Genomic DNA, 19746 nt, shown 5'->3' with positions numbered 1-19746 from the left:
AATAATTAAGACTGAAGTATAACACATGTTGCCATGGGAATAGAATCCATACATCAAGCCACATTTATTTTCATTGTGTATAATGTGAATATTTGGTCTACAGCTTTAACATGCAAGCTATGATGGGCATATTTGTAATATTTGAAGTACAAAGAAATATTAACTTAAAAGGAGATATGAGTGATATCACCCTGAAGCATTTCTCTAGTGAGAATGTGTTTGTGCTTATAGCATGTTCTCATATAATGTACTTTTTGTACCAGGAGTTCAACTCACAGGACGTTTAATATTCAATTTCCCAAAGGAGTATATGGAATATTAAATCATCTGATCAGCTTTGTGGACAACAGATTCCTTTCTGAGTGAGTTAATATTGTTCGGCAGTGGAAATATGCATATACGATGATGAATGTGCAGCAGGAGAATTCATATAAGCCGGATTCATCATGGCAGCAACGATATGAACAAGGAAGAAAACCAACAGAAGCCCACAAAATATAGCTTAAATATATCATTTCCCACAATACCAGTTTACAGCATGTAATAACCAGAGGCCCGGAGGCGCTTCCTCACAACACGCTCCACTTCACAAACAGGAACGATTTGAGATTTGGATGGTCCTTCTCCGGCCACAGCAGCGATAAACGATTCAGTAAAGCTCGACATGTTTCCCGTCACCAGGATTTCAAAGCGCCATCCTCCTCACAGGGATTTATCGATCACCTCGACAGTTTCTCTCCACGGCGTGACGATTAAAAAGTGTCCAAATCTGCTCCTTCGGGACCTCACAGCTCCAAGGGGAATCTAAGACAATACAAATGTGCATTAATGATCATCAGTGGAAGGTTCATTACTACAGGAAGAGCATACGTTGAAGCTGCAAGGACTTCCTGTTTGATTTGACTCCTGTTGCCCAAACCTCTAACCTTGCAAGGTCATATGATTTCTTTTTGCTTTTTCTATTTCTTCTTGCACTATTTTTAATTCCATATGATGTTTTAACTATATGATATGTGGCAACACTACCCTGTAGAGGACATGTTTAAACAACAGCTGAAGACACATGTTTTTAGATTTGTTATTAGCGACATCCCCTTTAAATTAGTCCTTTAATATTTATTTATTTTTAGATTGTTTTATTTATTAATTAGATTTTATAGGTTTTATAGGTTTTTATTAATATTATTTATTTTATAGTTTTATAAGCGGCATTCTCTTTTAATGTATCTATCAATCTTTATTATTCCTCTTATTTATTTAATGTATGATTATTATATTGGTTTTATTATTGTTTTATTTACTTATTTATTATTTATTTTTGAAAATATTCCTAATGAATTAGATTTGACTGTTATTATCATACCTATTTGACCTCCTTGTGACCTGAAGTGAATTTCATGTTCTGTTTAAATGTGTGATGTGTGCCATGTAGTCACTTTAAAAAGTGCCATACAAATAAAGCCCTATTATTATACTGCCGCTAATGAATGTCGTGAACAGATCTTTTGAATCCTTGAATGACCTCTGTTAACACGACAACGTAGAATCAAGTTCCAACTGGACAGAAAACTAAATCAACAAAAAACGACATCAACACTTTTTTTTCTTGCTATAGTTTGGAACTGAAGTAAACAAACTGTACAGCAGAGCTCATCCTCAGCCTACGTCACAGGGAGGAGCGGCAGCAGGAGGAAGGTGAGGAAGAGGAAGAGAGAAGGCCGATTGGACGTCGCCGCTGAGGGGGTGGGGCGCTTCCTCCGGGGCCCGTTGCAGAGGGGGGTGTTGCAGCAGGAGATGCACACGGAGTTCACCCTGCCGGTGCAGAACTGCTGGTATCCAGAGGAGGAGATGAGGCACGCCCCCGAAGAGGCGCATGATTTACGATAATGTATTCCTGCAAGACAGAAAAAGGGGATATTTTACCCTCCTGTCGTGTTGGTGTCAAATCGGACCAATTTACTACTTTCATCAATCATAAACAATGTGTTTTACATTTGAATTACTTAAGGCCTTATGATAGCCTTAAATACTTGTTTCTGGTATCAGTACTTTACTCCATTGCTTACTTTCTGACGACTTTTTACTTTTACTTATTACATTTTTAACCTGTACTTTCTACTTCTTCCATGTTGAACACAAATACCTGTACTTTCTACTTCTTACATTTCCCAAACAGCTGGTTCCTTTAGTCTGAATGTGTGTTTGGTGCGTGATCATTATTCTTTAGAGACATTGCGTGCCTATTGATTTGAACACGATCCGTGTATCCATCACTTCCTGGTCTTCTCTAAAGAAGAGGGACCAATGGAAACATTGTCATGTTGCCATGGAAACATTCATTAGCTAACAATGACATTATTGTTCTATTAATATAAAGGGAGGTCAGGTACTCTTTAAAACAGCTGCTAGCTATGGGTACTTTTTACTTAAGTACATGTCGAAGCCCATACTTCTTTACTTTTACTTGAGTAAAGAAGTTTAGTCAGTACTTCTACTTTTACCAGAGTATTTTTAAACACAAGTATCTGTACTTCTACTTGAGTAAAGGATGTGCATACTTTTGCCATCTCTGATCACCACTTACATTGAATTTTGCCTTAGTTTAGTCAAACCCTGGATGATGTTTATCCACTAATTGAACAAATGTTATTTTTACAAAACGTTTTCTATTCCTTGTATATTCATATTCACTGCAGATATTCATTTGATCCATTAGTCTGAGATATTGTTTCCAGCTAAAAGGGTGTTAAATCAAATATGGTGATGATTAAGATAAGATTAAAAATGTTTGCGTTGCAGCAGCATAAAAACAAGGCATTGCACATAAGTAGAAATGTAAGAATATAAATAAACAATACTTGAATTTAAAACATCTCAAAATAGAATTACAGCAGCATTAAAAAGTTGAAAAAATATAGAGTAGGCCGTTAAGATTACAAATCTATAAACTCTGACAATAAAACACCATTGAAGGGCTTTAGACACAATATAAAGCCGGACATTATTTACATTAAGAGTGTAGGGGAATGGAATATTAAATAAAAAATAAATGTGTACAGTTATCCAAAGAGAAGCTATGGAGCAGAGAGTTCTATTAAGGGTTTAAACAGCAGTTAAAACAGACACCAAAGTTACGGGTGGGAAAGGAACACGAGTCTCCAAATAAAGCACAGACACTGTCCAGTCCTCAAGCTGTGAGATATTGCAAAATGTACCAACGTGGTGTACCCCCCCCCTGCTGTATTTATATTGCTTAGATTGAAAAGTTAGCCTATAAGAGTTTGCAATGTGTGTTATTGCACTGCAGGGCTGGAGCTATTGACTTCCTGTCTGCTATTATTAACTGATGTTTGTCAGTATATGTTACAACAATTTGTATGCTTGTATGAAGAAGAAAACGTAAAGTCTGCAGTAACTTTTTATTGCACTCAAGTGCCACCAACTCCCTTATCAAGTGATGTATCTCAATCAATCAATCAATCAATCAATCAATCAATCAATCAATCAATCAATCAATCAATCAATGTTTATTTATATAGCCCAATATGACAAATGTTACATTTGTCTCAGTGGTCTTCACAGTGTGTACAGAATATCAGTATGACAATACGACACCCTCTGTCCTAAGACCCTCACATCGTACAAGGAAAAACTTCCGAAGAAACCCCACAGTTTAAAGGGGAACATGGGAGAAACCTCAGAGAGAGCAACAGAGGAGAGATCCCTCTCCCAGGACGGACAGACGTGCAGTAGATGCCGCATGTAAATAGAAAATGTACACACGGCATTGAAAAATATCTCCATCTGGTATATATTGGCGTTATTTCTTATGTGTTTTAGGAGGTATTTTATCATTTAGGTGTTGCCCTTATTGTTGTATTTATCTGTCGTTTCCCCATATTGGACTAGAAAAGGTCCCCCCTCCCTTTAAAGTAGAAACACTACATACTGATATACACCTGAACATCAGCAGGAGAGGACTCTTTAAAGTAGAGACACTACATACTGATATACACCTGAACATCAGCAGGAGAGGACTCTTTAAAGTAGAGACACTACATACTGATATACACCTGAACATCAGCAGGAGAGGACTCTTTAAAGTAGAGACACTACATACTGATATACACCTGATCATCAGCAGGAGAGGACTCTTTAAAGTAGAGACACTACATACTGATATACACCTGAACATCAGCAGGAGAGGACTCTTTAAAGTAGATACACTACATACTGATATACACCTGGACATCAGCAGAAGAGGACTCTTTAAAGTAGAGACACTACATACTGATATACACCTGATCATCAGCAGGAGAGGACTCTTTAAAGTAGAGACACTACATACTGATATACACCTGAACATCAGCAGGAGAGGACTCTTTAAAGTAGAGACACTACATACTGATATACACCTGAACATCAGCAGGAGAGGACTCTTTAAAGTAGATACACTACATACTGATATACACCTGGACATCAGCAGAAGAGGACTCTTTAAAGTAGAGACACTACATACTGATATACACCTGATCATCAGCAGGAGAGGACTCTTTAAAGTAGAGACACTACATACTGATATACACCTGAACATCAGCAGGAGAGGACTCTTTAAAGTAGATACACTACATACTGATATACACCTGAACATCAGCAGGAGAGGACTCTTTAAAGTAGAGACACTACATACTGATATACACCTGCACATCAGCAGGAGAGGACTCTTTAAAGTAGAGACACTACATACTGATATACACCTGAACATCAGCAGGAGAGGACTCTTTAAAGTAGGGACACTACATACTGATATACACCTGAACATCAGCAGGAGAGGACTCTTTAAAGTAGAGACACTACATACTGATATACACCTGAACATCAGCAGGAGAGGACTCTTTAAAGTAGAGACTCTACATACTGATATACACCTGAACATCAGCAGGAGAGGACTCTTTAAAGTAGAGACACTACATACTGATATACACCTGAACATCAGCAGGAGAGGACTCTTTAAAGTAGAGACACTACATACTGATATACACCTGAACATCAGCAGGAGAGGACTCTTTAAAGTAGAGACACTACATACTGATATACACCTGAACATCAGCAGGATGGGACTCTTTAAAGTAGAGACACTACATACTGATATACACCTGAACATCAGCAGGAGAGGACTCTTTAAAGTAGAGACACTATATACTGATATACACCTGAACATCAGCAGGAGAGGACTCTTTAAAGTAGAGACACTACATACTGATATACACCTGAACATCAGCAGGAGAGGACTCTTTAAAGTAGAGACGCTACATACTGATATACACCTGAACATCAGCAGGAGAGGACTCTTTAAAGTAGAGACGCTACATACTGATATACACCTGAACATCAGCAGGAGAGGACTCTTTAAAGTAGAGACGCTACATACTGATATACACCTGAACATCAGCAGGAGAGGACTCTTTAAAGTAGAGACACTACATACTGATATACACCTGAACATCAGCAGGAGAGGACTCTTTAAAGTAGATACACTACATACTGATATACACCTGGACATCAGCAGAAGAGGACTCTTTAAAGTAGAGACACTACATACTGATATACACCTGATCATCAGCAGGAGAGGACTCTTTAAAGTAGAGACACTACATACTGATATACACCTGCACATCAGCAGGAGAGGACTCTTTAAAGTAGAGACACTACATACTGATATACACCTGAACATCAGCAGGAGAGGACTCTTTAAAGTAGAAACACTACATACTGATATACACCTGAACATCAGCAGGAGAGGACTCTTTCTTCTTCTTCTTCTTTCGTATAACGTTATATGTCCAACTCGGTGTCGTGTAGCCATGCCCGCATCTCTGGTCCTAGGTCGAAGAGGCTGGCTTCCGAGGGTGGTCTATATAAGGGGCAGATGGTGATTATATGGACAGCGGTCTGCTCAGGGTCACCGCACTCGCATGCCGCACTGTCCGCCAAGCCCCACGTCTTCATCGAGGTTTTAAAGCGACCGACCCCAGTTCGTAGACGGTTTAGAGTGGTCCACTGCCGGCGCGGTAGGTCGTCTCCTCCAATGGTGCCATCTCCTGGGTCCCAGATGTAACGGTGGATTCGGGAGGGCCCGGCTGACTCCCACTCCTGCTTCCAAGCTGCTGCCAACCATGCATCTCTGGAGATGTCCTCAGAGGTGGAGTTGAGCATCTCTTGAGCTGCTATGTTGTAGGGGTGGCGGGAGGGCTTCTGCTCCAGACTGGGGCGCAGTATTCCGCTGCAGAGAAGACCAGGGCTTGAGTGGATATTCGCAGTGTCTTAGCGGAGGCTCCCCAGGTTGTTCCAGCGAGGCGGCGGATCAGCGCGACCCTGGATGTCACCTTGGCCTTGACTTCTTCCAGGTGTTTATTAAAGGACAATGTCCGATCCAGACGCACTCCAAGATACTTCGGGGCTTGCTGGACCTCCAGACATTTGTTGTCAACGCGCACCTCAAGTTCCCTCTTGGCTTCTCTGGTGCTAAGGTGGTATGCCGCTGCGACTGTTTTCCCGACGCTGAGCTGTAGGCGCCACCTTCGGAGGTATGCTACCAGTGTGCCCATGTCTTCGTTAAGACCCTCTTCCATCGCCTTCCACGTTGGTCGGCTCAGCATGATGGCAAGATCTTCTGCGTAGCCATACTTCTGGATGTTGTATCAGGTAGGTCGTGGATGTAAATATTGAACAGCATCGGCGAGAGAACAGACCCCTGCGGTACCCCGTTCTTCAGTCTTCTGAGCCTACTGCACTGGCCATTGCTGGTCTGGAGGATAAAGCTACGGTTGGAAAGAGTCTCCATGATGAACTTCACCATGTGGCGGTCCGGTATTGTCCTCAGCAGCTTCAGGTGGAGTCCCCGGAGCCACACAGTGTCATATGCAGCAGTCAGATCCAAATACACTACCCCAGCTTTCTCATTGGCCTGGAAGCTGTCCTCGATGTCCTGGCAGAGTAGTGTTACCTGGTCTGCTGTTGATCTTCCACGACGGAAACCAGCTTGTTCCCGTGGGAGCTGGGAGTCCACCACTGGCTCGATGCGGCTATGGATCATCCTCTCCAAGATCTTAAATGGGACACAGAGCAACGAGATTGGTCTGTATGACTTGGGGTCTTCTGCAGATTTATTTGGCTTTGGCAGAGCTATGACAGAGGCACGGCGCCAAGTCTTTGGGAGCTTTAATCTCTGGTAGCATGATGTGTAGAAAGCACAGAGCCAGCCAGATGTTGTTGAGCTCTGGTGGATGACGAACTCCGGGTGGATGTTGTCACGGCCAGGGGATTTGCCTGGCTTGAGCTTGTTCATGGCCTCACTGAGTTCCTCTGCTGTGAATTCCCCCGAGAGGTTGGAATCGACACTGGCCGCTCCCGAGATGCAAGACACCTCATGCGATGTCAGTCGGGCAAAGGCTTTGTCAGCATCCGGGAAGCGGCCGTTCTTCATGAGCTGGGATGCGATGGCGTTTGCTGTGACTGGGCAGCTGTGGGGTGTTGTATTTCTGCCTGTGAGCTGGTTGATGGTCTGCCACGCCTTGCGACTAGAATGGGTGAAGTCGATTGATTCAACGACCTCTGTCCATCTGGCCCTGCGGGTGATATCTAGCTTATTGAGCAGTGCTGCTGCAGTCACATCCACCTCTTCTCTGGAGCTAGCCCTCTGGTGGTCACACAGAAGGTGGCTGGATTCCTCGTCCCAACCCGGGATGTAATTCCGGTTATAGCCACGTGGGATGGACTTCTTTGCCGCACCCAGGAGGACCTGGCAATAGGCTGCATAGGCCGTATCCAGGTCGGCTGTGCCTGGGTCTGGCAGGCCAGCTGACATTCTTTCAGTCTCCTCAGCATACGACTCCCAGTTGGCCTTTCGGAAGTTCCATCGCTTGACGGGTTTCCCTGGTACCGGTTCCACCAGTGATGGGACTTTAATGATGGATGGTCGGTGATGTGAGCGGGGAAACCTGTCCAGGACGCGTCTCACCGGTATCGGGTCGTTACTGTGGCATGTGGCGAAGGCCAGGTCCGGGTTGGTGGAGGTGTTCCAGCGTGCAGAGAAGACGGTTGGAGGCTCCTTGGGGTCATACAGTAGCAGTGCATCAGTGTTGGAGGCCCATTCACTCAGCGCCACTCCATTAGGTGTTGTGTAGTTGTAACCCCAGTCTGTGTGCTGACAGTTGAAGTCCCCTGCATAGATGGCAGGTGCAGTTATTGATGGGAGTGACGTCGTGGACAGCTCTGATGGGACTCTTTAAAGTAGAGACACTACATACTGATATACACCTGAACATCAGCAGGAGAGGACTCTTTAAAGTAGAGACACTACATACTGATATACACCTGAACATCAGCAGGAGAGGACTCTTTAAAGTAGAGACACTACATACTGATATACACCTGAACATCAGCAGGAGAGGACTCTTTAAAGTAGAGACACTACATACTGATATACACCTGAACATCAGCAGGAGAGGACTTTTTAAAGTAGAGACACTACATACCAGAGGTGGGACCAAGTCATTGTTTTGCAAGTCCAAGTCAAGTCTCAAGTCTTTGCGCTCAAGTCCAAGTCGAGTTTCAAGTCAGGTTGGGCAAGTTCAAGTCAAGTCCAAGTCCTAAACTTTGACAAAACGAGTCATAAACAAGTCATTATGTGTTTTTCACCAAATGTAATGACATCGATCAACAGAATAATACTTAATAATCAAACTGCTCTTTATTAGTCACATTAATAATTTAATAATCCATTTTCTCTCTGCTGGTAAAGTAATGTGTTTTTTTCTATTTTAAGAGGGATCAGTAAGGTTAGGCTACCGTGACGGTTTGATTCAGAAGGAGTTTAATGTATAAGATCCCTGATGTTGAGGTGACCAGAATGTTTATCACTGTGTACGACATGTTGTACGGGACCCACAATCTATCTTTATGCAAGGGATAATGTGCAGCCAGGCGGTCTCTATGGGGAAAAGAACACCGGCATCTAGATCCCTCTGCAGGTGGTACTTTAACTATATTTTGATGCTAATACTTTTGTACTTTTACTTGTAACATTTTGAATGCAGGACTTTTTATTGTAACCGAGTATTCCTACACTCTGGTACTTTTGTACTCAAGTACAAGATCTGAACTTCTACCACCTCTGACAGTAAATCCTGAGTGGTTACCAAAATAAAGGTAACCAAAAAAGGTTATTTTCATTTTACAAATCCTGCACTCAGCTTTGCTTTCTCCAATATCATTGAAAAGCAGCCAGACGCTGCTTCTTTTTTCGGTTTTTGCTCATTTCTTGACTTTTTCCGACGCACTTGCATTTCAATCCGTCTCCCCGTCGCTCTGTGCAGCTGGCCTGTACCACTACACCTGCTGTGCCCCCCACCCTTCTTTCACATAATGGTATGATCCTAGTGTGTCCTCACATATGATTGGCCGCATGGTGGCCCAGCTAAATAAAGTCCCGCCCCTGCCTGCAAGGATTCTCAGCAAGAGTAGGAGCGGCTGAAGATTCTGCTCTCCCTAACGGGAGTCTGCTCTTCTAACGGCAGCTCGCGATCGGCATGTTGGAGACCTCTGAATTAAATGATCAAGTCACCTCAAGTCAGAAGGCTCAAGTCCAAGTCAAGTCCCGAGTCATTGGTGTTCAAGTCCAAGTCGAGTCGCAAGTGTTTTGTGATTTTGTCAAGTCGAGTCTCAAGTCATCAAATTGGTGACTCGAGTCTGACTCGAGTCCAAGTCATGTGACTCGAGTCCACACCTCTGCTACATACCGATATACACCTGAACATCAGCAGGAGAGGACTCTTTAAAGTAGAGACACTACATACTGATATACACCTGAACATCAGCAGGAGAGGACTCTTTAAAGTAGAGACGCTACATACTGATATACACCTGAACATCAGCAGGAGAGGACTCTTTAAAGTAGAGACACTACATACTGATATACACCTGAACATCAGCAGGAGAGGACTCTTTAAAGTAGAGACACTACATACTGATATACACCTGAACATCAGCAGGAGAGGACTCTTTAAAGTAGAGACACTACATACTGATATACACCTGAACATCAGCAGGAGAGGACTCTTTAAAGTAGAGACACTACATACTGATATACACCTGAACATCAGCAGGAGAGGACTCTTTAAAGTAGAGACACTACATACTGATATACACCTGATCATCAGCAGGAGGCGACTCTTTAAAGTAGAGACACTACATACTGATATACACCTGAACATCAGCAGGAGAGGACTCTTTAAAGTAGAGACACTACATACTGATATACACCTGAACATGTACATTATCCTTATATCCATTAGGGGAGAGTGGAGTAAGATGAGCCATCCCCTTTAAAGTGGACCTATCATGCTATATTTGAAAAATATATTGTAGGGCCATACCTATATAAAACATGTCTGTGAAGTTTTTTTTTCAAAATACCAAACAGATCACCCATGTAGCCGTGCCTCATACTGCTCATACTGCTCAAACCCCTCGTTTGCAGCCCTGTTAGAGAAATGCAGATATTGGGTCCTTAGCTTGAAAAAAAAGAAAGAAGAAGAGGCGGAGCTAATGCCTGATCAGAATTCTACCGGAGATAAAGTTAAATTCGGTTGTGATAAAACGCCATTCTGTTTAAACCACATCAAGGATTATTTCTGAAACAGTATGGAGCTCAAATGCTTTTTTTCTTGCAGGTTTATCACAAGGTGAGTTCCTTTTTTTATTTCCTGCTTTTTAAACACATGTGCTCTTCAGTAGGCCTACAGGTTAGCTCTGAGTGTTAGCGAGGCTTGCTAATGTAAACAAAGACGTCCAAAACACGTCAGGCATTGATTCTGATAGCAATTTTTTGTGGGTCCGCTGCCGCCATTACGTCACAGCGGATGGAATCTGTATCCGCTCGTTGTACACCCGTTTTTAAAAGATTTGGGTACGGAGGAAAAGAGAGAGGGTTTTATTTTCTGACGCTGCGTGAGTTCCCCGACGCACCGGGGACATATATTTATGTATAAAAGACATCACAAAGTGCATTTTGCATGATAGGTCCCCTTTAAGTTAAGTCTCTGTAGTATACAATTGTGTTACCATGTAGTTTTACACAATTGATTTGTTTTTTTGTTTTAAACATGGTAGAAACAACAACACTCCTGTACCGAACAGCTGGAGAGAGAAGGGTTTAGCAGGTAGGGTGTGCAATAGATCACATGATTCAGTAGGTCAGCTAAGGTTAACTGGTCTCGTGTCTCTTATATGATTCTGTTTTCTTCAAGGTTGTGTCTTCCTGGTCGAATGTACTTATTGTAAGTCGCTTTGGATAAAAGCGTCAGCTAAATGAAATGTAATGTAATGTGTAGCTAAATAAAGTACCTTGATAGAATGAATAACTATCTTTTAGGTTCAAGTAATAACTGGCTCATCCTACCCACTCTCCCTTACTTATATTTCTTTCTCTTGTGTTTAAAAAAAAAGACACCATCCAAATTCCCAAAAGTTAGCGCCAAGGGCTGAAGCATTTAATTTTCTGTGACACAGTGCAAAACCCAGCCCAGCCCTGGCGGAGGCCAACCCTCACCGGAAATGGGTCCGACTTACTGCCGAGGACCCGGACACAGCTCTCGCTTTGGGAGTACAGAGATTGGATGGCCCTGAGTATAGACCCCCTCACCCCATACTCCCGCAGCACCTCCCACAGTAACTCCCTGGGAACCCGGTCATACGCCTTCTCCAAGTCTACAAAACACATGTAGACCGGATAAGCGTACTCCCAGGCCCCCTCCAGGATCCTTGCGAGAGTAAAAAGCTGATCCGTCGTTCCACGACCAGGACGGAATCCGCATTGTTCTTCCTCAATCTGAGGTTCGACAATCGGCCTGACCCTCCTTTCGAGTACCTTGGAGTACACTTTCCCGGGGAGGCTGAGTAGTGTGATGCCTCTGTAATTGGCACACATCCTCTGATCCCCCTTTTTAAAAAGGGGAACCACCACCCCGGTCTGCCACTCCTTCGGTACCGTTTCCGACTTCCACGCAACGTTGATGAGACGTGTCAACCATGACAGTCCCTCAACACCCAGAGCCTTCAGCATTTCCGGGCGGATCTCATCCACCCCCGGGGCTTTGCCACTGTGGAGTTGTTTGACGACCTCAGTGACCTCCCCCCGGGAGATTGGTGTTGATCCCCCGTCATACTCCAGCTCTGCCTCTAACATAGAGGGCGGAGTTGTCGGGTTCAGGAGTTCCTCAAAGTGTTCCTTCCAATGCCCTAACACTCCATCAGTTGAGGTCAACAACGTCCCATCCTTACTGTACACAGCTTGGATGGTTCCCTGCTTCCCCCTCCTGAGGTGTCGGACAGTTTTCCAGAACAACTTTGGTGCCGCCCGAAAGTCTTTCTCCATGTCTTCTCCGAACTTCTCCCACACCCGCTGCTTTGCCTCGGCCACGGATGAGGCTGCTGCCCTTCGGGCCTGTCGGTACCTTGCAACTGCCTCGGGAGTCCCCCGGGATAACAAATCCCTGAAGGCCTCCTTCTTCAGTCGGACGGCTTCCCTGACCACCGGTGTCCACCAGGAGGTTCGAGGGTTACCACTCCTTGAGGCACCTAGGACCTTGAGACCACAGCTCCCCGCCGCGGCTTCGGCAATAGAGGCTTTGAACACCGACCACTCTGGTTCAATGTCCCCAACCTCCGCAGGAATGCCCGAAAAGCTCCGCCGGAGGTGTGAGTTGAAGGCCTCCTGAACTTGGGCCTCTTCCAGACGTTCCCAGCTCACCCGAACTACACGTTTGGGCTTACCAGGTCTATCCAGAGGCTTCCCCCGCCACTCGACCCAACTCACCACCAGATGGTGATCAGTTGACAACTCCGCCCCTCTCTTTACCCGAGTGTCCAAAACATACGGCCTCAGGTCCGATGATACGATAACGAAATTGATCATGGACCTTCTGCCTAGGGTGCTCTGGTACCACGTACACTTATGAGCATCCTTATGTTCGAACATGGTGTTTGTTATGGCCAATCCATGACTAGCACAGAAGTCCAGTAACAAACCACCACTCCGGTTCAGATCAGGGGGGCCGTTCCTCCCAATCACGCCCCTCCATGTGTCTCCATCATTGCCCACATGTGTGTTGAAGTCTCCCAGCAAGATTAAAGAGTCCCCTTCAGGAGCCCCATGCAGGACTCTTTCCAGGGTCTCCAAGAAGGCCAAGGTCTGAACTGCTGTTGGGTGCATAAGCACACACAACAGTCAGAGTTTTCCCCCCCATAACCCGCAGGCGTAGAGAGGCGACCCTCTCGTCCACTGGGGTAAACTCCAACAACGAAGCACCTAACCGGGGACTTGTGAGTATCCCCACACCCGCCCGGCGCCTCACACCTTGAGCAACTCCGGAGAAGAATAGAGTCCAACCCCTATCCAGAAGTAAGGTTCCAGAGCCGACGCTGTGCGTAGAGGTGAGCCCAACCAGATCCAACTGGTAACGCTCCACCTCCCACACAAGCTCCGGCTCCTTCCCCCCAGAGAGGTGACGTTCCACGTCCCCAAAGCCAGCTTCTGTCGCCCGGGTCTGGTCCGTCGAGACCCTCCGCTTTCACTGCCACCCTTCTAGCAGCACACCGACCCCATCGCTGTTTCCCGTAGGTGGTGGGCCCACGGGACGGAGAAGTGGAGGTGTTGCCCACGTTGCCTTTTCGGGCTGGGCCCGGCCGGGCTCCGTGGCAAGCCCGGCCACCAGACACTCGCCGACGAGTCCTCCTTCTGGACCTGGCTCCAGAACGGGACCCCGGGCTTCCTCCGGGCCGGGTATCCTCACTTCTTCTGTCGTCTTTCATGAGGTCTTTTGAACCAATCTTAGTCTGGCACCTTGCCTGAGACCAATTTGCCATGGGAGACCCTACCAGGAACACAAGGTTCCAGACAACACAGCCCCCAGGTTCATCAGGGCTCACAAACCTCTCTACCACGGTAAGGTGCTGGTTCTTCAGAGAACGCGCTTGTCACCAATCCTGTTTGTAATATACATGGATCGGATTTCGAGGCGTAGTCATGGGGGAGGGGGTCTTCAGTTCGGTGGACTAAGGATTGCACCACTGCTTTTTGCAGATGATGTGGTTCTGATGGCTTCATCGGTCTGCGACCTTCAGCACTCACTGGATCGGTTCGCAACCGAGTGTGAAGCGGCTGGGATGAGGATCAGCACCTCCAAATCTGAGGCCATGGTTCTCAGCAGGAAACCGATGGACTGTCCACTCCAAGTAGGGAATGAGTCCTTACCCCAAGTGAAGGAGTTCAAGTATCTCGGGGTCTTGTTCTCGAGTGAGGGAACAATGGAGCGTGAGATGGGCCGGAGAATCGGAGCAGCGAGAGCGGTACTGCAGTCGCTTTACCGCACCGTTGTGACGAAAAGGGAGCTGAGCCAGAAGGCAAAGCTCTCTGTCTACCGGGCCATTTTCGTTCCTACCCTCACCTATGGTCATGAAGGATGGGTCATGACCGAAAGAACGAGATCGCGGATACAAGCGGCCGAGATGGGTTTTCTCCGCAGGGTGGCTGGTGTCTCCCTTAGGGATAAGGTGAGAAGTTCGGTCATCAGGGAGGGACTCGGAGTTGAGCCGCTCCTCCTTCGCGTCGAAAGGTGCCAGTTGAAGTGGTTCGGGCACCTAGTGAGGATGCCACCTGGGCGCCTCCCTAGGGAGGTGTTCCAGGCACGTCCAGCTGGGAAGAGACCAAGGGGTAGACCTAGGACCAGGTGGAGGGATTATATCTCTTCGCTGGCCTGGGAGCGCCTTGGGATCCCCCAGTCAGAGCTGGTTGATGTCGCCAGGGAAAAGGAAGTTTGGGGCTCTCTGCTGGAACTGCTACCCCCGCGACCCGACCACGGATAAGCGGGAGAAGATGGATGGATGGACAGTGCAAAACTAATCTAATGTTGTGCTGGTAGCAGCTGAAGGAAAATCTCTCAACTTTGACAAATGAGGCGGATAAAGTGGTCCACTGAGATAGTGCTCGTCTGGGTTTTAGAGCGACACAAAAACACAGAGGTTTCATATCGAAATGATCACCAACAATGGACAGCCTATCTTTGTGTTGGTTTAAAAAGCATCATGGTAAAAGTGATGAATAACTCTGATGTTTTGTATGCAGGACTGTGCTTTTTCGAGTCCATCCACAGATCAATCAATGCTCTCGTCTCCATCTTTGTGGCTGAGCAAAGGAACAAAATAACAGATAACAATGTCCATTACACTGAAAACCACAGGGATTCTAGTCAGCGTCTACTGGGGGTCAGACTGCCAGACATGTGGGGATTGAAAGCTGGGGGGATCATTGGGTATCATTGGTGGGGAGTATTTATTTTTGACATTTCAAAAGACCAACAGGTTTAAAAAACATCACAGCTGATTTTGCCGTTTATGTAAGCTGTGTGGATGACTTGATTTCAGTCTAAAGAAAAACATTCTATATTTTTTTGTATCTCAGCTCATCCTGGGTGAAGATTCTGAATTGATTAATAGCTGCCCTGTTGCACATCAACACAAGAGCGAGTACCCTCATGTGAATAGCAAAGGAATAAACGTAATGTCTTTTCGCTTCTAAGTGCTTTCTCTCCAGTTTCCACACGTTCACCTTTCTTATATTTAATAATCCATTCCTTGCACAATTAATATGTATAATATTCTGCTTTATATTTTGTTACTGTAAACTTGTATTTCCACATATATATTTTAAACTTTTTTACTGCAATTTTATTTCTATTTGAGATGTCTGATTTTTGGATTGTTTATTTCTAGTCTTTTAATTTCTCTTACAGTATGTACAATGCCTTGTCTTTTTATGCTGCTCAAACATTTCCCAAATTGGGATCAATAAAGTACATCTTATCTTTATCTTATCTTTTGCAGTTAAAGATCATCCTTTCCTCTTCTGGCTCAGCATTTACATCTTTGACTATCAATGTTAGACGACTCTCTCCTGGATCCCATAAAGGAATATGAAGTAGTCTTTCCCTTACCATCGGGTTTGACCAACACCTCCTTCTGGCACATGTCCTGAACGTTGACGGTGCAGTTGACGATGTACTCCGGCGTGGAGCAGTCATTTTGCTTCATCTCCTCACATTGGTAGCACTGGATCTGAAGGGCATCTCCTGGAAGTGGACAAAATGGAGGTTTTCTGATGGATGACAGCTGACAAATATATGATATAAGATCTTAGATAGAGTAGCTATAGCATTTTGATTAAAGGAATAGCTTGGCATATTTGCAGTAGGGCCTGGCTCATTTCGTGGCATCTGCAGGCAGTGGCAAGTACTTCCGGCATCTGCCACAGAGGCCACTACTCCGTGGCATCTGTGGCAAGTACTTCCGGCATATGCCACAGATGCCACTACTCTGTGGTATCTGTGGCAAGTACTTCCGGCATATGCCACTGATGCCACAACTTGCCGAGGCATCTGCCGCTGCTCAACGGGAGTTGCCACAAGATGCCAGAGTAGAGAAGCTTTACTGTAGCTGCCACTCGCCTTCCGTGGCAAATGCTGCTATTTAAACCCGTATATCGTGTAAAATGTCGCTGTTTAGGCATGACTTTATCGAACTGATCTGTACACAGGACTGATGTGCGATCTCTATTTTTCAAAAAGATTATACATTATCATTTCTACTTGGAGCATGGTTTGCTAAACAAACGTGCTATATTTATGATGAAATATCCCTTGGCAATTGTCGCTTCTTGAGGGGAGTTTCCACTGCTTGCCACGATAACCATCTGCGTGCGGGGGCGGGGCCTCACAGACTGTGCGCTGTGCACACAGTTCTGCCAGTAATGAATATTAGGATACATTTTGTGAGGAAACTTTTCCACCAATAATTCCAATAAGTATTCCAAAAGGTATTCACTTCAGGTTTACGAAAGTAACTGTAATCAGATTAGTTGTTTTTCAAATGTAACGCGAGCTGAATACAGTTAGGCTACCTGATTTTTGTATTCTGATTACGTAACGCCGTTACATGTATTCCGTTACAACCCAACCCTGTGTACAGATCATCAGTCCTGTGTACAGATCAGTTCGATAAAGTCATGCCTAAATAGCGACATTTTACACGTTAAATACGGGTTTAAATAGCAGCATTTGCCACGGAAGGCGAGTGGCAGCTACAGTAAATCTTCTGGCATCTTGTGGCAACTCCCGTTGAACAGCGGCAGATGCCTCGGCAAGTTGTGGCATCTGTGGCATATGCCGGATGTACTTGCCACTGCCTGCAGATGCCACGAAATGCGCTTGCTGTCTCTCCATATTTGCTGTGTTGCAGAGATTTGAAGGTCAATACCGCTCTTCTGTTTGGTAAAGCTACAGCCAGCAGCTAGTTAGCGTAGCTTCGCACAAAGACTGGCAACAGGGAGAAACTGCTAGAAAGTGTTGAGAAGTGGATTTTGTCTCATTCGGACCGAGCCAGGCTAGCTGTTTTCAGTCTTTGTGCTAAGCTAAGCTAGGCTAATTGGCGTGGTATCCATGTTCTCATATGACTTTCAGCAAGGAAGCGAATTGGAGTATTTCCCAAAATATGATCCATTGAAATCAGGGTTGTGATACGTAAAAATAATTCACTATTTTTAGGGAATTAAGTGTATTAAAGGTGCCACTACTCCAGAGGTCAATGTCACCTATTCCTTATTCTCTCAATGATTGCCTTTCATGACAGGATACACTAGTTTTGTCCTGTATCTTGGGAGTTCATACTGACACACAGTATTCTCACTCGGCACATTGTGTGAACCCAATTTGTACATTTGTTTCTCCTCTTTATGTTCTCTTCGAGTCAAGCAGCCAAGGCTCTTACATGCCTTTGGGAGAGAGCTGTGTTATTCGATAATGTTACACCTTCAAACAAGACTAATGGCGCTCCATGAGAGTGCAATGTCATCTTCTCTATCTTCTGTGACATTACGCCTGCTCGCACAAGGGCAGTGCCGAGGTTTTGTTACTTTAGAGAAAGTACATAAGCAAGTCCTTCTCCGGGTCTAATCTAGTTTTATTGGCTGTCTTCTGAGAGTCAACAGAGAGGTTATGGATTCACACATTGAGGCGAGGTAAAGCTCTTACAAGAAAAACACATCAGCAGAGGCTCCTTTAACTTCCCTTTCAACGCGGGGATTGTTATAGGTGATAAAGCTCTATTTACAATACGAGCCGTCAGTAAGAACGATTTGATGCGCTCCGCTGGTGTAAAGATTGCCCGTGTGAAATCTCATCCCCTGAGGTAGTAAAATGTGAGTGTGCTGCATTTTCTCATAAAGATAATATACAGACATCCTCGCAGCTTTCCCACATTTCATGTGTTACTTTTAGAGCTGCTCAGAATTGCCAATCTGAGTTTCTGTTCTACTTTAAAATGGTATACAAGCGCTATAAATGATGATGTGCATCATGTCTTAGGATCATTTTCTGCAGACAATATGAGCGCTGTGCATTAAGCGTGATATATGTAATATATATAATGGTGAATGTTAATGGTATTTTTGAACAGAATCTGAAAATAAAACAATTTCTAAAAGATATACGGAGGCATTCAATCAAAAACGTCCAAGTCCAGCCTGCCCTTTCCCTCTTCCAATATCTCACACAGGCTATCCGTCCCCACTGACATATATATTAGTAGAGTAATTATTGAAATGGTACCAAACATTAATCTCAACGCCGACAGCGCCATCAAACGCATCTAATAAAGGTCCATAACATCACAACCCCAGGATAATTACTTTAAACCAAGCAACTCAATCCATCACTCGGGAGGAGATTGTGAAAACAACTAACTTCTTTTTTGGGGAATATCTATCATAGTGAAGGGGAGAATCAAGCTGATCAGGTCCATCAGAACTCTTAATCTACTTGTTTTTTCTACAACACAAATTATATCGGGACTCCCTTGAAAACGAGATGTTGCATCTCAAGGGGTTTATCCCAATATATATATACACACAATCTGCATTATGAGGGTGCAAAACCAATATATTAGTCACAACATGATGACATAAATAAAACAGCACCCCCCAGGCCACCACCAAAAATAATCTTATTTCCTTGCGTTTCCTCAAAACTATTCAAAGTCAGGCAGTAATGTGAAAATTGTATGTGGATTTGGAAGACCATTTTTACGCACATACGCAGAATAAATTAGTTTCCAAAAAGCTCTGTTTTCTCAAATGAACCACGTCCAAACATATATCGCGAGATTAAACAGTTTAAATTATAATGTTTCGATGCAGTAGGCCTACATAATCAGGTTTCTTTGTATAATGTTTTTTTGCACACGAATCGAAAGGAAACCTCTTTAGTAGCCTACATGTTAATACATACAAACTGACACAACGACTCCAAACGTGTCCGCAGTGTCTCCAACTTGCACCTACCTGCGTTGAGAAGGACTCCAAATAAAGTCGTAAAAATGAGAAGAAGCATTCTCTCCGAAATGAGGCTCGGAGGGGAAACATCAGACCAAAGGAACTAGTTCAGACGGAGGCATGGAGGACGATCCGCCGCGGAGGAACACCAGACTCCAATCCGTTCATCCTCTCGGCTGGCTGGGGTGAGGAAGCTCCGCAAAGTGTGGAGAGTCTCTCCTCAACTGGAGACAAAACCAGAGCGCACGGATAATAACGCGAAACCACGTGATGATGGGAGCCTTGGCATTTTCATATCTCGCTCA

At 44.7% G+C, this 19746-nt stretch overlaps 1 protein-coding gene across 3 annotated transcripts; it reads right to left on the bottom strand.

Annotated features, from left to right (window-relative positions):
- LOC117456642 (ly6/PLAUR domain-containing protein 1-like) lies at positions 1–19651 on the bottom strand. 3 transcript variants are annotated; one of them, XM_034096593.1, is made up of 4 exons: positions 19451–19651; positions 16053–16187; positions 1638–1894; positions 1–804 (listed from the first exon to the last, which is right to left on the bottom strand). In XM_034096593.1, the coding sequence occupies exons 1-3, from the start codon at positions 19497–19499 to the stop codon at positions 1662–1664; spliced, it is 417 nt and encodes a 138-aa protein (XP_033952484.1). In that variant the 5' UTR covers positions 19500–19651; the 3' UTR covers positions 1–804; positions 1638–1661. The 3 variants fall into 3 exon arrangements, with proteins under 3 accessions (XP_033952484.1, XP_033952477.1, XP_033952472.1); XM_034096586.1 differs by having other exon boundaries at positions 1643–1894; XM_034096581.1 differs by having other exon boundaries at positions 1666–1894.
- Between the last annotated feature and the right edge of the window lie 95 nt (positions 19652–19746).

Source organism: Pseudochaenichthys georgianus, chromosome 2 (assembly GCF_902827115.2).
Source record: "Pseudochaenichthys georgianus chromosome 2, fPseGeo1.2, whole genome shotgun sequence".
NCBI classification, from domain to species: domain Eukaryota; kingdom Metazoa; phylum Chordata; class Actinopteri; order Perciformes; family Channichthyidae; genus Pseudochaenichthys; species Pseudochaenichthys georgianus.
Note: the sequence above shows the minus strand (reverse complement) of the source record. Positions and strands in the feature narration are given on the sequence as shown.

Bases quoted from the DNA above. Each gene is read 5' to 3' on its own strand.
- LOC117456642 (XM_034096581.1), bottom strand. From the start codon at position 19,499: ATGCTTCTTCTCATTTTTACGACTTTATTTGGAGTCCTTCTCAACGCA. The intron at 16,188-19,450 runs GTAGGTGCAAGT...GTCCACTTCCAG, and splicing joins TGGAGTCCTTCTCAACGCAG to GAGATGCCCTTCAGATCCAG. The intron at 1,895-16,052 runs GTAAGGGAAAGA...TCTGTCTTGCAG, and splicing joins GGTGTTGGTCAAACCCGATG to GAATACATTATCGTAAATCA.